Source organism: Anser anser (assembly GCF_964211835.1).
Source record: "Anser anser genome assembly, chromosome: 1".
Classification (NCBI taxonomy): domain Eukaryota; kingdom Metazoa; phylum Chordata; class Aves; order Anseriformes; family Anatidae; genus Anser; species Anser anser.
Window position 1 is genome coordinate 73,506,057 of NC_139720.1, and position 23,880 is coordinate 73,529,936.

The 23,880-nt window shown below is 38.8% G+C and overlaps 1 protein-coding gene and 1 long non-coding RNA gene across 10 annotated transcripts in view; one reads left to right on the forward strand and one right to left on the reverse strand.

The window, feature by feature from the left end:
* The window catches only part of SMC1B (structural maintenance of chromosomes 1B), a 39,251-nt gene that overhangs the window by 13,194 nt on the left and 2,177 nt on the right, over nucleotides 1–23,880 (forward strand). For 4 of the 9 annotated variants that reach the window (XM_083846093.1, XM_083846101.1, XM_083846094.1 and 1 more), the window contains 13 exons: nucleotides 4,634–4,813; nucleotides 5,840–5,986; nucleotides 6,604–6,741; nucleotides 7,239–7,355; nucleotides 11,181–11,287; nucleotides 12,925–13,066; nucleotides 14,527–14,672; nucleotides 15,524–15,677; nucleotides 16,990–17,085; nucleotides 17,973–18,129; nucleotides 18,888–19,042; nucleotides 20,372–20,523; nucleotides 20,758–20,827. In XM_083846093.1, the coding sequence (XP_083702219.1) occupies nucleotides 4,634–4,813; nucleotides 5,840–5,986; nucleotides 6,604–6,741; nucleotides 7,239–7,355; nucleotides 11,181–11,287; nucleotides 12,925–13,066; nucleotides 14,527–14,672; nucleotides 15,524–15,677; nucleotides 16,990–17,085; nucleotides 17,973–18,129; nucleotides 18,888–19,042; nucleotides 20,372–20,523; nucleotides 20,758–20,827 (1,761 nt within the window). Of the gene's footprint in view, nucleotides 1–4,633; nucleotides 4,814–5,839; nucleotides 5,987–6,603; nucleotides 6,742–7,238; nucleotides 7,356–11,180; nucleotides 11,288–12,924; nucleotides 13,067–14,526; nucleotides 14,673–15,523; nucleotides 15,678–16,989; nucleotides 17,086–17,972; nucleotides 18,130–18,887; nucleotides 19,043–20,371; nucleotides 20,524–20,757; nucleotides 20,828–21,886; nucleotides 23,874–23,880 lie in introns of those variants that run through there. The other 5 variants (XM_083846099.1, XM_083846096.1, XM_083846095.1 and 2 more) reach the window with 5 other exon arrangements.
* Nucleotides 11,025–12,589, reverse strand: LOC310903317. Its single transcript, XR_014587455.1, has 3 exons — nucleotides 12,194–12,589; nucleotides 11,524–11,598; nucleotides 11,025–11,206 (listed from the first exon to the last, which is right to left on the reverse strand). It is a non-coding gene; the product is annotated as an uncharacterized lncRNA (long non-coding RNA).

The window sequence follows — 23,880 nt, forward strand, 5'->3', positions numbered from 1 at the left end:
CCTATTCCAATGCCTAACAACCCTTTCAGTAAAGAAGTTCTTCCTAATATCCAACCTAAACCTCCCCTGGCGCAACTTTAGCCCATTCCCCCTCGTCCTGTCACCAGGCACGTGGGAGAATAGACCAACCCCCACCTCGCTACAGCCTCCTTTAAGGTACCTGTAGAGAGTGATAAGGTCGCCCCTGAGCCTCCTCTTCTCCAGGCTGAACAACCCCAGCTCCCTCAGCCACTCCCCATAAGACTTGTTCTCCAGACCCCTCACCAGCTTCGTTGCCCTTCTCTGGACTCACTTGAGCACCTCCATGTCCTTCTTGTAGTGAGGGGCCCAAAACTGAACACAGTACTCGAGGTGCGGCCTCACCAGAGCCGAGTACAGGGGCACAATCACTTCCCTAGCCCTGCTGGCCACACTGCTTCTTATACAAGCCAGGATGCTGTTGGCCTTCTTGGCCACCTGAGCACACTGCTGGCTCATATTCAGCTGACTATCAACCAGTACTCCCAGGTCCTTCTTTGCCAGGCAGCTTTCCAGCCACTCATCTCCCAGCCTGTAGCTCTGCTTGGGGTTGTTGTGCCCCAGGTGCAGGACCTGGCACTTGGCCTTGTTGAACTTCATACAGTTGGCCTCAGCCCATCGCTCCAGCCTATCCAGATCCTCCTGCAGAGCCTTCCTTCCCTCGAGCAGATCGACACACGCACCTAACTTGGTGTCGTCTGCAAACTTATTGAGGGTGCACTCGATCCCCTCATCCAGATCATCGATAAAGATATTAAAGAGAACTGGCCACAGTACTGAGCCCTGGGGGACTCCACTAGTGACCGGCCTCCAACTGGATTTAACTCCATTTACCACGACTCTTTGGGTCCGGCTATCCAGCCAGTTTTTAACCTAACGAAGTGTACGCCAGTCCAAGCCCCGAGCAGCCAGTTTCTTGAGGAGAATGTTGTGGGAAATGGTATCAAAAGCCTTACTGAAGTCAAGGTAGACCACATCCACAGCCTTTCCCTCATCCACTAAGCGTATCACTTTGTCATAGAAGGAGATCAGGTTCGTCAAGCAGGACCTGCCTTTCATAAACCCATGCTGACTGGGCCTGATCGCCTGCTTGCCCTGCAAGTGCTCTGCGATGACACTCAAGATAATCTGCTCCATGAACTTCCCTGGCACTGAGGTCAGACTAACAGGCCTATAGTTCCCCGGGGTCTACACTCCAGCCCTTCTTGTAGATGGGTGTCACATTTGCTAGCTGCCAGTCGACTGGGACCTCCCCTGATAGCCAGGACTGCTGATAAATGACGGAAAGCTGCTTGGCCAACTCCTCCGCCAGTTCTCTCAGTACCCTCAGGTGGATCCCATCCGGCCCCATCGACTTGCGTACATCTAAGTGGTGTAGCAGGTCGCCAACCATTTCCTCGTGGATTGTGAGGGCCACATTCTGCTCCCCATCCCCTTCCACCAGCTCAGGGTACTGGGTATCCAGAGAACAACTGGTCTTGCCACTAAAGACTGAGGCAAAGAAGGCATTAAGCACCTCAGCCTTTTCCTCGTCTCTCATCACTAAGTTTTCCCCCGCGTCCAGTAAAGGATGGAGATGCTCCTTAGTCCTCCTTTTTGTGCTGATGTATTTGTAAAAACACTTTTTGTTATCTTTAATGACAGTAGCCAGATTGAGCTCCAGATGAGCTTTGGCCTTTCTAATTTTGTCCCTGCACAGCCTCGCAACATCCTTATAGTCCTCCTGAGTGGCACGCCTTCTTCTCCAAAGATTATAAACCCTCTTTTTTTCTCTGAAGCTCAAGCCACAACTCTCTGTTCAGCCAGGCCAGTCTTCTTCTGTGCCAGCTCGTCTTTGGGCACGTGGGGACAGACCACTCCTGAGCCATTAAGATTTCCTTCTTGAGGAGTTCCCAGCCTTCCTGGACTCCTCTGCCCTTCAGAACTGCCTCCCAAGGGACTCTGCCAACCAGTGTCCTGAAAAGCTCAAAGTCAGCCCTCTGGAAGTCCGATACAGTGGTTTTACTGGTTCCCCCTCCTGACTTCGCCAAGAATAGAGGACTCTACCATTTCGTGGTCACTCTGCCCAAGACAGCTCCCAACCACTACATCTCCCACCAGTCCATCACTGTTTGTGAACAACAGGTTGTTGTCCAACCACTCTGCCAAAGCAGGGCCATGTAGGGCACGTTGCCCAGGACTATGTGCAGACAGCTCTTGAATGCCTCCAAGGAGGGAGACTCCACAACCTCTCTGGGCAGCTTAGTCCATTGCTCTGTGACCCATAGCACAGAAAGGCTTCCTAATGTTCAGGTGAAACCTTCTGTGTTCCAGTTTGTGCCTGTTTCTTGTCCTGGCACTGGGCACCTCAGTGCAGAAACCTGCCTCTGTGTTTTTTGTACTGTCTCTTCAGGTATTTGTACATGCTGTTGAGATCCCCTTGAGCCTTCTCTTTTCCAGGCTAAACAGATCCACGTATCTCAGCCTTTCCTCACAGGAGAAATGTTCCAGTCCCTTTAATCATCTTAGCAGTCCTTTGCTGCACTCCAGTAGCTCCATGTCTTTCTTGTCCTGGGGAGACCAGGCCTGGACACAGTACTTCCCACAGCGCTGCTGAGGGGAGGAGAAGGATCATCTCCCTTGACCTGCTGGCCACAGTGCTGTCAGTTGAGTCTGGGATACCATTAGCCTTCTTTGTTGCAAAGGCACTTTGCTGGCTCATATTAAACTTGGTGTCTACCAGGACCCCATGGTCCTTTTCTGCTGGGCTGCTTTCCAGTTTGTCAGCCATCAGTGTGTCGTGGAGCATGGGGTTATTCCTCCCCAGGGGCAGGACTTAGCATTTCCCTTAGCTGAATGTCATGAAGATCTTCACTGCGTAGTTCTCCAGCCTGTCCAGCTCTGTCTGGGTGGCAGCATGACCCTCTGGTCTATCAGCCGCTCCTCCCAGTTCTGTGCCATTTGCAGACGTGCTGAGGGTGCACCCTGCCCCATTGTCCAGGTCATTAATGAAGATGTTCAGCGGGACTGGACCCAGTACTGACTCCTGGGATACATACCTTGTTACTGGCCTCCAGCTGGACTTCTACCACGTTGAGCCTGGCAGTTCAGCCAGTTTTCAGGGCACCTCACTGAATGTTCATCCAGCTCATATGTCAACAGCTTGTCTGTGAGGATCGTGTCGAGGACAGGGTCAAAAGCCTTTACTGAAGTCCAGGCAGACCGTATCCACTGCTCTTCCCTCATCCACCAGACCAGTCGTTTCATTGTGGAGGGCTATCTGGTGAGTCTGTGCTGACTGCTCCTGGTTACTTTCTTGTTCATATGCCTGGAAATGGATGCCAGAATTAGTTGCTCCATCACCTTCCCAGGGCTGTAGATGAAGCTGTTTGGCCTGTAGTTTTGTGGGTCCTCCTTCTTGGCCCCTTTTGAAGATGAGAAAGATGTTTGTTCTCCTGCAGTCCTCAGGCATCTCTCCCAGTTACCATGATTGTTCAAACGTTATTGAAAGTGGCCTTGCAATTACATTAGCCAGTTCCCTCAGCTCTTGTGTATTCATCCCATCAGAGCCCATGGACTTCTGTATTTCTGGTTTGCTTTAGCATTCACTGACCTGATCTTTCACCAAGGGCACATCTTCCTTGTTTTAGCCTTCCCCTGGTGTCTGGGACCTGGTGTTCCTGAAGGTTGGTCTTGCTAGTATAGACTGAGGTGAAGGAGGTCTTTTATCGTACCTTTTGTCACCAGGTCCTCTGCCTCATTCAGCAGAAAGCATGTGTTTTTCCTCATCTTCCTTTTGTCATCTATGCACTTACAGAAGCTCCTCCTTTGGCATCCCTGGCCATATTCAATTCTGTTTAGAATTTGGCTTCCTTAACTGTAATTTGCGTGCTTGCACAGTGCCTTTGTTTTCCTACCAGGTCTTGCGTCCATGCTTCCATCTTCTGTATACTTCTTTTGTTTGTTTTTTGTTTTTCTTCCTTGTAGCCTTCCTGCCATTTTTACTTCCTGCATGTTGGTATAGACCTCTCCTGGAGGGAGGGGATCCTTGAAATTAACCAGCATTTGTGGGCCACTCTTCCATTCAAGGCCTTGTCCCATGGGACTCTTCCAAGCAGATCCTTAAAGGGACCAAAGTCTGCTCTCTTGACATCCAGTGTCATCATCTTGCTTTTTGCCCTACTCTCTCCTCTTAGGATCCTGAACTCTCCTATCGCAGGGTCACTGCAGTCAAGGTTGCCTTCATCCTTCACATCTCCAGCGAGCCTCTCCTTGTTGGTGAGTATGAGGTCCAGCAGAGCACCTCTCCTCACAGACTCCTCTGTCACTTGGGTGAGGAAGTTGTCAGTGATTTTCAGGAGCCTCCTACATTGCTTATGTCCTGCTGTATTGTCTCTTGAGCAGACAGCTGCTTGGTTGAAGTCCCCCATGAGGACCAGGGCCTTGTTGAAAGTGAGGCTTTGCAGGTTTCGGGACTGTTTTGTACACAAAACGTGAAAAACAGATCTGTTTCTACTTTTGTAGGGACTGAGTGACCCATTCTTTTGATTTATACATCCTGTCCCCAGACCACTGAGATTCGGATATGGTTTGCTATTACAGCGTGAATTTTAAACACTGCATATTTGCTTTACAGGTTAAGCCAATTAATGAGAAGTTAAGAGAGATAAAAGGAGCTAAAATGCTGGTGGATGTTGTACAAACTCCATTTGCTCCACTGAAAAAAGTAATTCAGTTTGTGAGTGGGAATGGCTTGGTCTGTGAAACAGTTAAAGAAGCAAGACAAATAGCATTTGATGGACCAGTGAGGTTGAAAGTAAGAAGTTGAATTTTGTTCTATGTGTTGGGTATTTAATGCCATTTAAATATTTATTCTATAAACATCCTACAAAATACTGCAGATAAACATAAAATGATGCTGTGCTCTCTAGTCTATTCCCACATAAACAAATAGCCAGGTATTTTACATGCTTGTATTTTTCTCTCTACAGTAGTACATTTAAATGATTTCGTAGGTAAAGGAGACAAATCAGAAAAGATTGTTAGCGTTCAGACTTATTTCTTGACATAGTCCTCTGTTGATGAAAGGAAAGATGAGGAAAAATGGATAATCCTGTTCTTAAAATAGTTGATTTTAAAAATACAAATATCTTGATAGCTTTTCTGTGAAGAAATGCTTTCAAAAATTATTTTAAAAATCTGACAGTTGCAGATATAGACTGTAGACAGATGAAACAGCTTCTCTGTCTCTTTCAGTTTTTTTTCTTTTTAGCCATATCTCTCTTTCTGTCATTGTCTGTGGAGCACTTTTATACACTTACTAAAGCTTTTAAAAATCTTGGTTAGAACAGCTTTAAGTTGAAGGTGAGCATGGCATCTGGGTTGCTTGAAATTGAGATGACTTACAAAAAAAAAAAAAAAAACAAAAAACACGTTCTTTACTAAGACTGAAGTTTTCTGTTTGTAAATGAGGTGTTCACTCTTCCAGCTGTAGAGTTTTCCTTCCATTATCACCTTGCTTGTTTTGCTCTACTGACCTCGCCACAACCTAAATTACTAACATACAGGAATTCTCCTATAAACTTCCTAAATACAAGGAAATCACAGGATTTCATTTCCTTTTCTGATCTGTTGTAATAATAACAAAATGTGACCCATGCCATAAACAGCAGGATTTTTTGTGGCTTAGTATATTTCATATTAGCGGGTTTGGAATACAGAGTCCAACAAGAATATGTTTGTCACTTGTTTAACTGCGATATTTTGATACACTAGTTCACAGTGTATTTTGGCTGCTTTGTGTTAAGAAATTATTTAGTTACTTACTAATTTTTACTTGCAGACAGTGGCACTTGATGGAACTTTATTTTTGAAATCTGGAGTGATTTCTGGAGGATCAAGCGATTTAAGATTTAAAGCCAGATGTTGGGATGATAAAGAAATGAGCAAAATGAAAGAAAGAAGAGATAGCTTGATTAATGAATTAAAGGTAGGCCTCTTAAAGAGCACTTAACTGCAAAAGGCATAAAGTCTAATTTAATTTAATTTAAGAGTGGGAGAGATGAAGGTGATTCTCTAAACTTCCATAAGCAGTAAACAGGACATAATAATTGTTTATACTCTTCTAGTTTTTAGTAATGTACTGTGGGTCCCTGTCTTCAGCTGGTGGGTTGGTTCATGTACCACAGAGGTGGAGAACAAGGACAGTGTTGTTAATATATATTCCTTCAAGGAAAAAAACCTGCGGTTTAAAGTACCCTACAACTTGTAGCAAAAAAGTCAATACATTCTGCTAACATGAAAATATTTGCACAGACCAAAACGTGTCAATATAAAATAATTCTCCAAACCTCTAGTTATTGGAGGGGGAATGAGGGGTCAGGGCGGAGAGTAGCAATTTGCAAGTCTGTGCTTTCTTTTAAGAAATAAATCTATGTAAAATGACGCTTGAGTATGACCAATGCTATCAGCATTTACTTTGAACATGGCCATTGTCAGTGAGGCTAACCTTAAATAGTTAACAAACCTGAAAAACAAATAATTTCCAAATACATCGAATTTCATTTTAAATGCTTTTTCTCTTCTCCTATTGTAATATTTTTCTAGGACTTAATGAAGATCAAACGTAAGGAGACTGATTTGAAGCAGTTGCATGCTCAGTCTCATGGAACTCAGACACGGCTTAAATATTCACAGAGTGAATTAGACCTTATTAAAAAGAAACATCTTGCTAATCTCTGCATGGTGTAGTACTAAGCCTTTATAATTTTCATGCTTAATCATTGTATTTTTGTGCATATCTTTATAAATTATAATTACCAGCAGTGAAGTATTACTTCCTAATATAGGTTTTTTACCTTAATTTGTTTTACATACAGCAGTTATGACTAAAGAATTACTAAAATATATATTTTTTAAATGACAAAATAATCTAAATGAGGCTTTTTCTAAATTAGTTTTTAAATTAATTTGAATTTCTGCTAAGTTTGGCCTATCATTTAGTAACTTTCCAATGTCTGGTTTAAGTCAACAGACACTTAAATGATACTTATGTAATTTGCTTCTCTACTGTAACTATTGCACGTAAATCAGCAACAAGTGTGAGTAAGTAGCATTTGAGAAGAAAATACTTAGTATTTTTAATCAGAAAAGTACAGTTCATCTGGATCAGAAAGGTGTTAGTTTCTAGGAAGCTGACCATCCTGTTAAGAAAAATTAGCATCTTTTTCCCTTCTATGTAGGAGAAATCAAAGCTGGAAAGTGAACTAGTAAATACTGAGTCTCAGCATGATATGATAAATGAAGGAGTACTACAGAGAGAATTAAAAATAGAAGAATTTCAGAAGAAAATCAATGAGGTAGGTCCTTCTGTCATAGCACAGTTTATGTTGTTATTCTACAGAAACTTCTTTCTGTACCAGCTGATATTAGAGCTTGGAAAACTAACTTTGTAACCTACTTTGTAGACTAGGTTTATAAATTACTCCAGTAATCATCCCACCTTTTCTACCTTTCTTACCAAGGTCACTGTGAACTGAAATGTACTTACTTTACATTTGGGTGTTAGTATGTATGAAGCATAGCTTTGCAAATCAGTTTCATTAAAATCAAAATTCTGTGACTTATATGTGCCAAACACAAACCCAACCAAGGGAATGCATATACTTTGAATACTAGATGATGCTTTGCCTAATATGCCTATATTTGCTATAATTTCAGTTGATACAGGAGAAAATTAATTTTGAGTTTGAAGAATAGGGGTTTTCTTATTTTTCCTCTTCCTCATCTGCTATTAAATATGATTTGCTCTTTGTAGTATTGAGCATGGACAGTCTATCAAATTTCACAGCTTTAAAGATGTACAGTACAAACTTCCAGTGTGGATCAAATCACAGAAAAATACTCCAGCTTTTTCATGTTTGAGGGTATAATCTCAAAAGTCTTATCTTACTTTTTCTGAGACTCCAATGTCTAAGTTTTTGGCAAGAAAATATTTACAGGATTTTTTCTTTTTAACGTGGAAAGATAATTACAGAGTGTGACTGCATGACTAAACCATAACCACCTTTTGCCATGAAGTGTTCCTGGCTCATATGGATCTGTGACAACATATACATACATGAAGCCCAATTTTAAACTCTCTGTATACCTATACACCCACAAGATTTACAGATCTCTTGGTAAATCAGCACTAAGCAGATGTCTGTAGAGGTGACTGCCCTTCTGAAAATCATTCTTTTTGCAGTCATGGCTGAACCCATTCAGTGTATACATGAAAACACACTATTGGTATCTCTTCTTCTGGAAAAGATGATCCACACTTCTGGAACCCAGAGACAGATTAAGCATGCACATGCCATCAGGAATAGAGCTCTATCAGTTCTCTAGAGCTGAGAACAGATCTCAGTGCTGCTAGAATACTTTATTCTGGACTCTGCAGGTCTTGTGTCTAGATGATGACATTACACCACTATATACTTGAAAAGCAAATAAAGAGCAACAGTGTAATCATTCCTTTTTTTTTTTTTTCTTTGGAAAGTGACGAATATCTGTGTTTTCTGTTTTCTTTGATTACGCTGGGGGAATGAATAGAGTAGTTCAGTTGGAAGGGACCTACAGCGATGTAGTCCAATTGCCTGACCTCTTCAGAGCTAGCCAGAAGTTAAAGCCTAGTAATGGGGGCATTGTCCAGCCTCTTGAGCGCTGACAGGCATGGGGCATCAACCACTCCTCTTAAGAAGCCTATTCCAATGTTGGACCACCCTCAGAGTAAAGAATTTTTTCCTAATGCCCAGTCTGACCCTCCCCTGGCACAGCTTTGTGCTGTTCCCTCACATCCTGTCATCAGTGACCAGGAGCAGAGACCAGCACCTCCCTGTGCAGTCCCCTCCTCAGGGAGCTGCAGGGAGCAGGGACGTCGCCTCTCGGCTCCTTTTCTCCAGACTGGGCAACCCAGGTGTCCTCAGCCTCTCCTCACAGGACAAGCCTGCTAGCCCTCTTACCAGCTTTGTTGCCCTCCTCTGGATGCTTTCAAGGGCCTTAATGTCCTTTTCATATTGTGGAGCCCAGACTGCACGCAATATTCAAGATAAGGGTGCGCCAACGTTAATATAGCAGAAGAGTCACCTCTTTTGATTGTCTAGCTGTGCTGTGTTTAATATACCCCAAAATGCAGTTTGCCCCATGGCTGCCAGGACACGCTGCTGCCTTATGCTGAGCCTGCTGCCAACCAGCACCCCCAGGTCCCTGTCTGCTGAGCTGCTCCCCAGCCACTCACCTCCCAGTCTGTGCCTGTGTCCAGGTGCAGCACTCGGCATTTACCCTTGGTGAACTTCACGCCAGTGATGATTGCCCAATGCCCCAATTTATCTAGAGCCCTCTGCAATGCCTGTTGTTCCTCCAGGGATTTAACAGCATTGCATCTCCCAGTTTAGTATCATCAAACTTGCTGAGGATGCACTCAGCTTCTGCATCCAGATCATTAATAGAAGTGTTGATCAGGACTGACCCTAGATCTGAGCCTCAGGAAACGCTGCTGGTGACCAGCTGCCAGCCAGATGCAGCCCCAGTCACTACGATGCTTCGGACTCTGGTGTTCAGCCTGTTCATCACCCAGCATAGTGGCTGAGTCAACAAATTCCTCGTTGCACTGATTTTTTTTCTTTGTTTCATTTTGTGGTTTTGTTTGTTTTTTAAGACTGTTGTATGCCTAATGACTCTTGTTATTGAAGCCTACTCCTCCTCCCTTTTTATCAGCAACAGAAGTTCTCAAAGATGTTATGTGCTCTAACAGGTTAGATTTCCAGGCTGTCTTTTCTGTAGACAGTTCTGCCACCTCATAGCCTCAGCTCCCTCTCGTTCCCTTCAGATGGTCTCCAAAATAGTTTATGCTGATAGCTGACAAATTCAAAAGGTTGGTTATTGTGAAGAGATAGAAGACATTCAGTGAAGTGAATAGAATTAAAGCCCAATATAGTACCAAAAGGGGTTTCATACTGTGTTCTGCTAGAATTCAGGTAACAGCTCTGGTCTCTCTGAGAAATAAATAAGTTATTCTCTACTGCTTTCTGAAAGCCACCTTTGTCATAGGTCTTGCCAAACACTAAGGAATCTGGTACATCCTGCAGAAGAGTGGTGTTGCAGTTTAATCTGGAAAATTCACAGCCCTGCACCCTGATGCTTATGTTCCTCACACATATTCCTCACCACTATTAGGAGTTACATGAGGTGCATAGTACATTATATAGCTTAGACTGATAAGAATGGGTCAGAGGCTAGAAACTTTCTTGAATTAATCTATGACTGAAATTCTGCTTGTGGAGAAACCAAAACTACAGCGTATTGTCTTGGCTGTGTTACGGGCATGGGGGAGTGCAGATGTGTGTCATCAGCAGACACTGAGGAAGTCATTAGTGTTTGCACCATAGGAATCGCAAATCCAGGTAAATTTTCTTTTGCTTGTATTGGGGGAAAACAAACAAAAAAAACAATCTGCCCTCCCCCCCCCCCCCCAAAAAAAAAAACAAAACCAGGCTGCCTGTCAGTTTCCTGTGAATAATATTACTTGGTTAGATACAGCATTTGATATCTGGTTAAACAGGCCTACAGACCAAAACAATGTAAACAGTCGTTTTTTGGTCTGTAAAGTTGTCTTAAAATGTTGTTCAGTCCATTGCTTTTGTTAGTATGTACTGTATAATTAGGAAACAGGAGATTCTGTAGCAACTCTTTTGCTGTGGCTCTGCTTTAAATGGGATGTAGCAATTAATATTTATGGCTCGCTTGAAAGGATTAAAGTGAAGAAACGAACTACGTCGAGAAGCCTGTAGCTCATTAGTATCTTGTATACCATTTAGTTTTCTTTCCTTCAGGTGAGTGGGAACCACAGACAAAACTAAGGAAGTTGGTTATACTGTAATGACTTCGATTAACTTTATAATGACCAGGTGCTGTCAAGAAGAGCTTAGATGGGAGTTACATTTTGCAGATAATACACCTTCTATTGGGCATTTGTACTGAAGGTGTTATTTGAAAATGTCAAGTACAGATTCTTAGTTCCATTTGTTGTTTCCTTGAAGTGCCTTGAAAATCTAGTCTGTAGCATGAGATAATTATTTAAGTGTTTTCTTTCCTTGAGCTGCAAAACAGCATAAACATTGTGCTCCTTCTCTATTTATCCAAAGGCTGAAGATGCTGTTTTCAAGGAATTCTGTGAAGAAATTGGCATAGAAAATATACGTGTGTATGAACAAGAACACGTGAGACAGCAAGAGGAGATTGATAGAAGAAGGTTGTATTTGTAATTGAAATGTTAAAAAAAAATATATCAGATTGTGCACATCAATAAACAAGTAACTCCATCACAGGAAATACCCCAAAAGCCTATAAGACTGAAGGAGGTATATTACCATTGCAAGAATTAGCAGTGCCACTGCAATGGTTTGGGTTTATTAGACAGTTACAGCCAGAGATGTTTTGCAACAAAATTGAAGGTAAAATGTAGCATAGTTGCTAAGGCATAGTTACCTAAAATCCACATTGAGAAATGACAATTGAGGATGATGTGAGGGCTTCGTCATGGTCATAAATCTTAAAGAAGAACTGGATGTAAAATGCAGTGATTCAGTATAGGAACGTACTTTTGAAGGAAAATGGCATCTTAATTTTCTTACAGGCAACTTTCAACTGGTATTCCACTCAAAGGTTGAATGTCACAGGATCACAAACTTGTATCTTAAGGAATGAGTATTAAAATGAAATGTCTGCTTGTGGAGCAGGCATTTTCTGGCAGATAACAATGCATTTCCTGACATACTTTATAGAAAGTACACTTTTTTTTAACATGATTACTGTGATGTCTAGTGCTGAACTCCATTTTCTTTTCAGCAGCATTTACAAAGAGACCCTCTGGCTGGCTTCCAGAAATTTGGCTAAATGTGCATCTTTGGCTAGAGTTGCAGTGAGATAGTGCAGTACGTTCTGTTGAAATTAAAAGCACCTGACAGAAGCGATTCAATTATTTATTTATGTTGGTGAGAACAGAAGTATGGTGATGTGTAGAAAGCTGTTAATATAATAATGGAAAGAGCAGCTTTTTGCATGGCTGTATGCTACCCTGCACATACGGCTTTGGTCTTGCTTGTGCCCTAACTTGCTATCATTAGTCCTGTAAGTCTGTGCTAGAGTGCATTCTTACCTTGGTCTAAAGAGCCTGAAGCTGGTGTTGTCAGCCCTTTTGCCTGAACAACAGATGCAGCGCTGGCGGTATGTTATCCAGGAGCTTAAAGCTGAGAGACAGATAGTAACAGCTGAGAGGGAACCTTTCTGTGAGCAGCCACTTGGTTTTATTTCGTTCCTTTCTCACAGCAGAAAGTGAGGAAGCTTCTGCTGTTGTACCCCTATAAACAAATACAGGTCTCAATTAAGAGAGGATGAGCATGGCTGAAGATGGCCTAAAAAGCTCTGGTCTCATGTTACTTAATTACTACCTCCCAGCTGAGCTCTTTATAATCAGATACACGTGTGTGTCTGCTGATGAGGAGGCTAACTTGTAAGGCTGAGCAGGAGTGCAGGCACTGGACGCAGCAGTAGGGTAGCTTTTGCCCAGCTCATCTCTCTATCGCTTATCTTCATCCCTTACACTGAGATACAGGAACCTTTAGCGTTAAATTTGATGTTGAATGTGACCATATTAGATCCTTATATTCTATTTGTGGAAAGATTACCACTGTATTTTTATAAATTCCAGTACATCTGCATGATTTGGTGTAGTGAAATCTATGTATGCAAATTTCTGTGATCCAGTAGAAGATTCAAAAAAATATATATCTAAATAGTAGAAGTTGAAAATGTATCTTTTAATAATGTAAAATGACAGTTACTATCCTGGTTTGTAAGTGTTGGCTTGAAATACTGTACTTTCACTAGACTGGAGTTTGAAAATCAGAAGACACGACTAAATGTTCAGCTGGAATATAATCGTGATCATCTACAGAAATTAAAAGACACAGTCAGCAAGTTGAGGGAAACAATTCAAAAAGATGAATTGGAGATTACTGGGCTACTTAAGGTAATGCACATATATAATGTATCCGGGGCTGAGAGGACAGAATGTGCCGAATTACAATTTTAAACATCACAAATTCTGTTGAGTAATTCTTCTAGTGCCTAATTTGGTCCTGACTTTGTAAGTTAAGAAACAAAAAAAATGCAGCTGCACGTTATTCTTTTAACCTTGGAATAGCCTGTCATATTAGAATATTTATTAATTATTTAAAATAAATTCACTAAAAATAAAATTGGGATTACTGTTTGTACAGGGTTGTGTTCAGTTTATATGAAATGGCAGCATATGACTACAGATAAAACTAATAGTATGTAGCTGAGACTCCAGCATATTTTATGATTAATAGTAAATAATGATGGTGCTTTGCATCTTTATGGTGCTTCACAAATACAAATAGGCATAAAATAATTTGGTATGAAAGCCAATTTAGATTTTTAATGAAAATAATATGCATGAACTCTTCTTTCATAGCATTTTTTGTTGTTTTTAATTACTTCAGCAAGATCACGCTGGTAATACGGAAAAAATATTCATAATTAATTTTCATAGTATTTTGCTTGTTAAATAAACTGTGCTTATGGTGCACTACAACAGTGCTTTGAATAAAGTAAAAACTGCTCCAAAGTGTGTGTGTGTGGGGGAATGCATCATTTGACATACGCATTCTAGGAACTTTTAAAGAAACAAATAATACGTAAGAAGATACGTATTTCTGATACTGAGAAAAACAATAGACCGTGACTCAGTCATGCACAAAACCCTCTGACTTGATGGCCCATGCGTGTAATTCTGTGGAAATACATTAAGTTAAATTCTGAAGATACTTTGTTCTGATACTGTAATGGCAGCAGGTCTTGATCAAGTTGCCATAGTGCCGGATTCTTAAGCAGTATGTCTTCATGTATGTAACATTAGGTTTGCTATATTCTGGCACCTCATTTCTAGCAATTTAGCAGTTGTATGGGTTATATAGGGGTAGACTTATCTAAAGTACTTCAACTGTGTTTTGCTCTTTGCAGATACTTTTCAGAGATTCTTTATTTTATGCAGGTTGCCTCAGGATTTATCTTTTAATGAACAATACTTTTAAAATGATTTCAGGTACCTAAGGTGTTGCTAAATATGTCATACAAGTGCAGCAGATGGGATCCTTTTAGTAGGGCTATGGGAATAACTGAGGAAGAGAGTAGTCCGTGGATTGTAGGAGACCTAGGATCCATGCTGTGTTTGGCGGCATTATCATCTAGTCTGGTACAGTCACAAATCTGGAGCTGGCCATGCCTAAGTATACAAAACAGCTGGATCTTCTAATGTGTAAGATGGGCTTTTTTCACCGTGTCCTTCAGACTTTGTGCTGCAACACGTTTTGAAGTATTGTAATGGGTTTAAACATCAACTTTATGTATAGCTGTATACTAAAGGTTTTTTGGTAAAAGTATAAAAATGAAAATATTTTGATGCAGGATGAGGAAAAGCATCTAAAAAGGGTGAACGAAATTGTGGAGGAGGAGCAACGTCTTAAGGATACATTAAGTGCTCATAAGTCTGAGATTATGAAAACCCAAAGTGAAGTTGAAGAGTTCAGAAAGAAGTTGTTAACTCTTAATAGGTAATTACTAATTATACTCCTGAGAAAAATGATACATGTTATAATCTTTAGAGGAGTTCTTGTGATGTCTGAATTTCTCATGTTCTGTTTTCATGTGAAAGATCATTAGAGACACAGTAACTGGCATTTACAGTATGCATGAGGTAAAAACGGCTTCCACTTCCATATGTGGTTCCCAAAAGTAATGTGGATGAGATTACCTCATGAGAGCATCCCATAATGAGAAATGTTATTCTGTATAGTTTATATACCTAGTGATAGTTCTTATTGTAATTTCTGATAAATATATATTGATTTCTACTAGCTACATACTAGCTTACAACTTGATTTGAGGGGAGCATGTTAAAAGATGTTAAACAGTTCTTGAAATGTTTTACTGCACATGTTGTTTGCTGGTAGTTTCATATATTCATTTGGGTTGTACAGCTAGTTTACTTAATGAGATTTTTTTTTTCTGATTTTAGCGTTCCAATTTTCTCCAGTCCTTTCAAGTGTTGGATACCTTAAACTAATGTTAATTTTGGGTCACTGTTTTGTCCTTATCCTTCTTTTAAGTCAACTGCTTTAGAGTCAGTCTACATTTCAGTTTTCTCATGCTTGTTTATTACTAATGTGTTTAATGTACTGTTTCTTAATCGTTAGGTTTATGATGTTTAAAAAATGTATGTTGACACAGACTTGTAGGATCTTGGTGCTTTCAGGTGACAAAGGGGATGGAGAAATTTAAGTACCCATTTTCTTTATTTTTGATGGGGATTGCAAAGGTAACTGGTTTTCGTGCTGTTTGACTGTAGATGTTACTGGCAGTGATGCTGCTGCTCTTAATGGTTTTGTGCCATTTGTTTATGTAGGGAAGCTGCAAAATTACAAAAGGAAGCTGCAGCTATAGAAACCTCATTGGAAGATAAAAGATTAAGAAGACATAATATGCTTCTTGAGTGCAAGGTGCAAGACTTGAGAATAAATCTCCTATTTGGATCACTGGATGATATCAGTGAAGCAGAGGTACTTAAAATGTTTATGTAAGATAGATACCATGCAGGTGTCTATTATTAGGTGTCTATTATTTTTGTCTACCGAAATGTTGTTTGCAAGTGTTTTCGCCTGTGCTTGAAAAGTATTCCTGCAAGATGTCTAAAATCAGCGGTACAAATTGGCCTGAAGGAGTATTCTAGATAGACATAAGAGGACATACGAGGTTCAAGTCAAACATAAGTAAATGTGGCACGTACATGGGTCGAGATAATACTTGGTTAATCATGTATTCATAACATGAATATGGTCTAAAATCTTCCTTTTGTCTTCAGTAGATACAGATACTTACAGAAATCAGGGATAGGCTAAAATAGAAATATTTCTGCTAGCAGGGGATTGAACCTTACTATTTTTCTCAGTCTTCTCTCTTTCTCTAGCCAATCCCTTGTGAGGAGAAATTATACTTTCTCCACTATTGAAAAAAAAAAAAAAAGGCACTATTGCTTTTGAGGGAGTTGTGTCTGCAAATTTGGAAGGAATCTTGTTGAGCTCATTCCTTAGAAAGGTGCTTTTGTTGGAGGATAGGTATAAATGGGTGGGTCAGAAGCTAAAAATGAAGACAGTGAAATAGGCACTCATCTGAAGGGGATAGAGATGAATCGATAATCATCAGAGTATGTAGGTAGCTCAGTTATCAGTTCATGAATATGGAAGACAGAAAATAAGGAGGTAGGCAGTAGGAGTAACAAATTTGATTCCTGGGTAATAACATTGAGAGGACACTATTATTATATTTGGTTCTGAGAAAGAAGCTTGGGAAAGGAACTGATAATGATACGTGTTTCATTCAAGGGTAGGTAGCTGTTTGAAATTGAGACTTATAGAGTACAGAAGATGCTCTGCCTGTGTTAAACAGAATTGATTTTTTTCTGAGGCCAACTGAATAGAAGAAATGCCTTGACTTACACACTGCAGAGCCTTTTCTTGAAAGGGGAATGAATTATTACAGAAAAGTAAATTATTTCCCATCAGGAGAGAGTGGTAGATTTTCATTGTGCAAATTGTTCTAAATAGATTTCAAATATATTACTGCTGCTTTCATCTTAGCTTTAAACTGAAATAGGCAGATATTTTCATCTTTATATAAAAGGTGCATTTATTTCCTTAGATTTGTAGGATCTTAAGTTACTTAAGTTTTGGATGAGGGAGGAGCAGTGAAAAGTTTAGCTCATACCCTGTTACAACTGTCTCGTCTTTTCCTGTCCTTTCAATGTATTGTTTAAAGAGTTTAAAACTTCACTGTTTTCATATTTCTGAACTGGAATGTCCACTGTATTTATAGCTAGGAACTGAAACAGAAGGCACTCAGATTACAACTATCTATGACAGGGAAGAGGCAATTAAGATAGACTACAGTGGCCTAGCAAATGACCTGAAGGTAATCTCTTGTTTAAAATAACCACAGTTTTATTTTTATTTGAAATATTTTGTTGACATTTATTTAGTCCTCACCTTAGCCTTCAATTGAAAGTTTTTTAAAACACTGGTAAGCCAAAGTGTGTGCGTATGTGTTTGTTTTGGTTTTGCAATCGTACATAGCAATATGTGGGATTTTTAGATAGCTCAGTTAACTATGTTACTAAATTTAGTTTAAAGCTTACTTAAACCATAAGAATAGAATAGAGAAATAGTAAATATAACTGATTTTTTTTCCTTCCTCTTTACCTTCTGCCTTTAATTTCCACCACAATAGATTACAACACAAAACTCTAGAAACTAGGGATTGGCTGCAAGAGGTGATGTGAGGGAGCTGCACCATCTTTCTGTAGTATTTTCAGAAACTGAGACTTAGAATTTCCCTCTGTAACAGTCACATATTCTTAACAGGATTTTGTGTGTGTATATATTTCTTTTTAATCAGGAAAATAATTAAATATCAGAGGTTAGGTGCAGAACAAGGAGGAGTCTGTCATTTTAACTTACCTCAAAAAAAATCTTCAGGAACGTGTCTTGAAAGCTTTTCTCAGAAATCAAGTAATGATTTCTGCTAGTGTCCCTCCTGTGTTGTATTTAAACATGGACTTCTATGCTGAAGGGAATGTCTGTTTTTACAGGTCTTGTAGAACAATACTTAGGACCTGGTAAATTGATTTGGAGAGCAAAGATCCTGGGTTGAGTTTTTTGTTTAGTTGTGTTTCCAGATAAAACTATTAGATGAGTGGGTGCTTCTCCAGAAACCATGACTGTTTGTTGTATATGTTGAAATGTCTTGGCCTAAAAGCAAATTTTATGTCTCTGTTTTTTTTGTTGGTGTTATTTCTTTAGGACCTGGAGTCTGATGAAGAGATAGAGGCTCATCTGAACCAGATGCAGCAGGAAATAAAATCTAAAGAGAGTACTTTAATGAAGACAGCTGCTCCAAACCTGAGAGCATTGGAGAAATTACAGATAGCTCGGGACAAGTTCCAAGAATCAATGGACGGTAACACTGAGTCTTATTCATCTCTTCAGTGGCTGTGAGAGTTCTCGCCCTAATTAAAATTATCTTTTTTTCTGGGGTCGATCTTGCTGGTTTTGCTTCTTTCGGGTATTGAGGTATTTCTTGTGCTTAAGTGTTTATCCTTAGTTGTCTTTCTACTTATATGTAAGTAGTGTTTAAAATATACTTTGCAGTATTTTATTAAAATACAGTTTGTATGGGTAGCAAAGAATCACTTTGCACAAGCAATCACAAGCGATTTCTTGGCCAAATGGCATTATAAAGTATTTTTACTTATTTTCTAAAAATGACTGACTTTAACAGTAAAATTGTTATTTTTTTCATAATTAAAAGTTTGCCCAGAATCACAGACATGAGCATCACTACAAAATTATTGGTGTCCTCAAAGAACATTGCAGACATTAAAATGCTACCAAAACCAAGGAGTTCTGAAGCAGTAAACACTGGTGCTGCTTAGACCACCCAGCGTAAAGAAACAATTAGGAGGCAAAATTTTGTTGCTTAGTCCAGAGCAATGTGGCATAGAGCAGACTGAATACATCCCAACTTTCTAGTTCTGGGGGCCACCAGTTGAAGTCTGGAAGGAAACTCATAGTGTTGATATGCTGCTTGCATGTGCATTGGAACCTTTTTCTGTAGTACGTATTTTCTTTGATGCTTGTTATGGGGTACAATACATATTTGTTCTGTGTATTTTCTTAGAGGCTTATTATGGAATAATTTTAGTGTTTTTTTCATAGCTTTTGAGACCAGCAGAAAGGAGGCCAGAATATCCAAGCAAGAATTTGAACAGGTGAAAAAAAGGAGATACGAGCTTTTTAGCCAGTGCTTTGAGCATGCCTCCATAGCTATTGATCAGATCTACAAAAAACTTTGCAGAAACAGTAGTGCTCAGGTGTGTCATGTTCTCTGGTACTTGGCTTAAAATGGTACTTAAAACTTTGTTATGCAGAATAAGAAAACTTATTAATGTTTTTAGTATCCTTAAGACAGTTTCAGTTCTGAAGGAGAAACTTACACAAGTAATAATGACTTAAGAATTTTAAGATCGGAGGAAAATAATACACCAGACCGTGCTTGACATCAGACAGATATGTGAGCTTGAAGTGTTACCAGTAACAAATAATTCAAAATACTTAATCATTAGTATTGATAATTATAAAAATAATCAATTAGCTGTTTTTTTGTATGATGTTCTGAAACTTCTTATGCCCCTCTTAAGTATCTTTTTAAAACGATAGATTTAATATATTGGTAACTTTTAAGGGATCTGTCGAAAAATTATGTCACAATTAATCTTTGCTCCAGTTTCAGTATTAATGCTGAAAGTAAAGAGGAAACACCCAAACACTTCGGTCACATCAAATTCAGTAGGTGGTTGAATGTTTAGAGTGCAGGCTTGAAGTTTTGTCATCTTAAACTTCAGATTTTGTGTTTTTCTTCAGAGTCAGATACTCAGTAAATGCTTTATATATTTAAATTTATTTAATTTAGATTCAGTAAATGCTAAAATATCTTTAAACATATCCTTTCTGCTTCTAGGTTGGACTGTATAGTCAAGTATTTCTTTCTTTATGATTACTGGTCCCATACCTTTTACTCTAGACTAAATAATAGGCAGATCTTGACTTTATGTCATAAACCGTGTACCATTTAGTTTATCTGTCATACTTTTTAATGTTTTAGTAAAATAGCCATTACTTTAAAATAATAGGTGTAATTTTTAAATGTGGGAACTGACATACAAAGTATAGGGGAAGGCCTGCCTTTATTAAAATCTTTCTTCAGGTAGTATGAACTGTAGTAGCAACTCAAAGCTAGATTTTATAAACTAATGTTTCACAAAAAAAAAATGTAGTTTTTGAACAATCTTTACTTCCAAGCCATAAAGAAAACTGTTTTCATAGTCTAGTTTCCATTAGAAAAAAAAAAATTACATAAAAGGTTGGAAAAAAAAAATTATTTAGTAGTTAAAAGTTTGTAAATAACAAATATGCAGAGCCTTTTCAAAATAGTTTTGTTAATTAGCCTCCTTGCTTGTTCTTAATTAAGAGGAATGTTCACTGGGAAGTTTTATAGCGCTGCTCTTCAGATGAACAGGTGTTTTCAATAAATGAAGCTGATTTACCAGCTTCAAACCTAGCTCACTCAGTATTTAATCTAAAAAATACCCATTGTAATAATTTTATAAATGTCATTAGTATTGAAATGTATGCATTTCCAGGCATTCCTTAGTCCTGAAAATCCCGAGGAGCCTTATCTGGAAGGCATTGGCTTTAACTGCGTAGCTCCAGGAAAGCGCTTTATGCCAATGGACAGTTTGTCAGGAGGAGAAAAAACTGTGGCGGCTCTGGCTCTTATATTTGCTATACACAGGTAAAAAATTCTGGTATTATCCAAGCATTTGTTGCTTAAATGGCAAGAAGAAAGCATACTTATATGCTTATATACTTATGTACAAACCTGCTAATACAGTATGCAGTCACATACTAAAATCCTTTACCTGTCATTACTTTTTATGAGAATTTTATGATAGTGACTTGCAAAGTAATAGGAATGTTTATTAATATTTTTGCACCTAAATGCAAAATAGTGTATTTTCTTTTACAGTTTTCGGCCAGCACCTTTTTTTATTTTAGATGAGATAGATGCTGCCCTGGATAACACAAACATTGATAAAGTAAGTTGGTCCCTTTTCCTTTTCCTTATCCTTTCCCTTATCCTTTTATTTGCAGTATAATGGTATGTCTTGCAGAAGGATGGCTACTTATTTTTAGAGGTTATAGGGATAAAGAGATTGATTATGCTGCGTTAACCCATTTCAAAATGTTATGTTTAGAACAGAAATAATGGTTGTATATGAGGTGTTTGACTAAGGCTAGGTTTAAATTAATAAATCTAACAGTATCTTAATCATTCTCAAAACTGAATTTGAAAAAATAGATCAGGACTGTGAAAGTATGCAGCGTGAACGGGTGTGATACAATCGAACATAAAGGTCATCTGTGACTGGGTTTGTTTAGTTGGAATTTTTAAACCCTTTGTGTTCCCTTAATACTAAGAAGCAGAAAGGAGTCTATCTGGGTGTTCAAAATCAAGTCATTCTATTACTGAAGATTAATTTTATATATTTAATTTGATTGGCTTACTAAATATTTTCATCCTTATTAGCACCAATTAAGAGCTATCACTCCAGTCTTTTTAGAATTCTTGATTGATTGAAAAAAAGCTTCCAGTTGGTCTTGCTTCATTTTTTTCCTTTTGGTAGTAGTTAGTCACTAGAAAGAAAATTATGACAGAATACAAAGAAAGATTGCCAACTATAGATGTCAGTCTCTGGGAAGACAAGACTTGGTACAAGAAGACCTTGTTTAGGAGAGGAATCAAAAAGATCTCCACATGTACATGGATTTTTTTAATTATGGAAATATTCCTTTCTACTAAAAGTAAGAGATATATTTCTACCAGTATTAACAGTGATGTCAGTCTTGGTAGAACCTAATAAATGAGAGCAATTTTATGAACACCAAACAGTTTTGGTTTGTTTTCCTACTGGATCTAACTGTGTTGTGTCAAGTACACTGCAGAGTTTGCTTGGAGGGTACCTCTGTAGTAAACAGCTTAGGAAGATCCATTAGTTGTGCCTGCTGGATAGAAGAATTCCTTCTCAGAGGTTACTCACCCCTCAAGCTTTGGGAGATGCCTTTTCCAAAACCTAAGTTCCTTAAACATTTCGCAGGATCCAAGTCCATGAGGGGTACCCATCATCCACTACTTTTGAGGAGATGATGTACGCTGCATGTGTTTTAACACAGTCTACCATGTTTCAGCAATACTATATTAGATGTAATAGAACTGTAATGAAAATAACTAAGCAAGCATTAGAGTTAGCCTGTCAATTACATGATTGTTAATGAGATTACAAATGAAGTGATCACAAAACATCTTCATAATCCAAGCTTTTTAACAGGATACTTTTCTAGTTATTAGCCTTTCACTCAGGACCACTATGGCTTATCACAGCAGTTGAAGATGATCTATTTTGGTTAAATACTAGTATTGTGTTTTCTGGATGTTATTCTTAATTCTGGAGTCAGATGTATCCTGGCTGATGAAGATTGCTACAGAGTTAACCAGAGTGCCTCCAAGTTCTCCTGTCTTACCTTTCTCGTCAATTATGTATGCATTCATTGAAGTTCGTGGCTTCATTGGTAACGTTCTGACTTTGCATAGAGACTACAAATTGTGCCTTAACACAACTGATGATAGACACAGCAGTGAGTTTTCTGCTATTCGCCTCTCCAAGTAGGCTTATTCTGATACCTCTGACAGAAGAAATGTCCACTTTGTATCTTAGAATATGCTAAGCAATATTCCTTCTCAGAATGCTGTAAGCAATGACTAGCCTAGTTTCTTAATTAAAACATATTTCTGATCTGATTGATTTACTTCTCTTTAGATTAAAAAACACATTCATAGCTCACTAAGTATTTCCAAAAGAGTCACGTTAACAGTTGCTAACCAAACAGTTCCTGTCTGCTGCTCCTGCCACTAGAAGCATGGAAGGGGCTGGGGGAGTTTACCAAAATGGCTGCTCTTTTCACATACGCAACATAAAGCAGGCAGCCTGTGATGGAGGCTGTAACCGATAGCTACTTGCAGAGTAGCTGTGCATGTGATGCAGAACAAGGGTAACAAAATAGTGGTTTCCTAAATAAATAATTGTTTCATTAGCTTGAATATATATCTAGGTCTGCCTGTAGGGAGAGTTAGACTACGCTCTAAGAATGTATGAAGTGTCTTAAACTGCAGAATGAGCAAAATCAAAATGGCAGTGATCTGAACGTATAACTTAAATGCTTCCCTGCTCCTAGGGTCTTCCTTATCTCTTTCCTTATCAGTAAGATGCAGTTTTTATCAGCCTGATACTAAAAAGCACTAAAATCTTCACAGGCATTTAATACAGCAAGTGAGCAAAAATGATACGTGGAAATGTTATATGTTGCTGGTACTCTGTGGTATCTAGTTTTTATGCTTTGAATGAAGAAATCTTTTTCTTTATGTTTTTCTGGTTTAAAGATTTGCTAAAGCAGATGTTCAATAATCTTTTTGTAATTATATCATAAATTGAATGTTAATGATGTAATTCACTACAGGCTGTTCCTCAAATAGTATCTTCCACCACACATGGATAAAACTGTACAGATTGACTAAAAAAGTACTTGTTTCCCTTTACTATGTAATTTATATTGTGGGGCGCTGCCTTATTCAGTCTCCAGTTTATAGCTTAATATTTGTACCTTTCATTTTGCAGATCATCGGAAAAAAAAATTGTCACCTACAATGTGGACTAACATTAAATGCAGACTAGTAAACAACCAATAACAGCTTTTTCACTTTTTTTTTTTTTTTTTCAGATTTGGGAATTTCTACCTCCCTTCTAAATTCTAATACATAAAATAATTTTCATTGGCACTGATGTTCTTCTGTAGCTTTATTCATTGGAGTGAATGATTGTTATCATAAAGCAGCAAATCAGAGGGAGGTTCTTAAGAATATGCAGTGTATGTCTTAAGACAGTTTTCTATTTTTTATCTTGCTTATTTCACAACTGAATCATTGAATTCTGTTGCTAATGTAGTTCAGTTCTTTCCTCACCATTCCCTGATTATAGTAATTGCAGTGTGGTTTCAGTTGGCGAGAACTAACTATATCATTTGGCTTCTTTCCAAA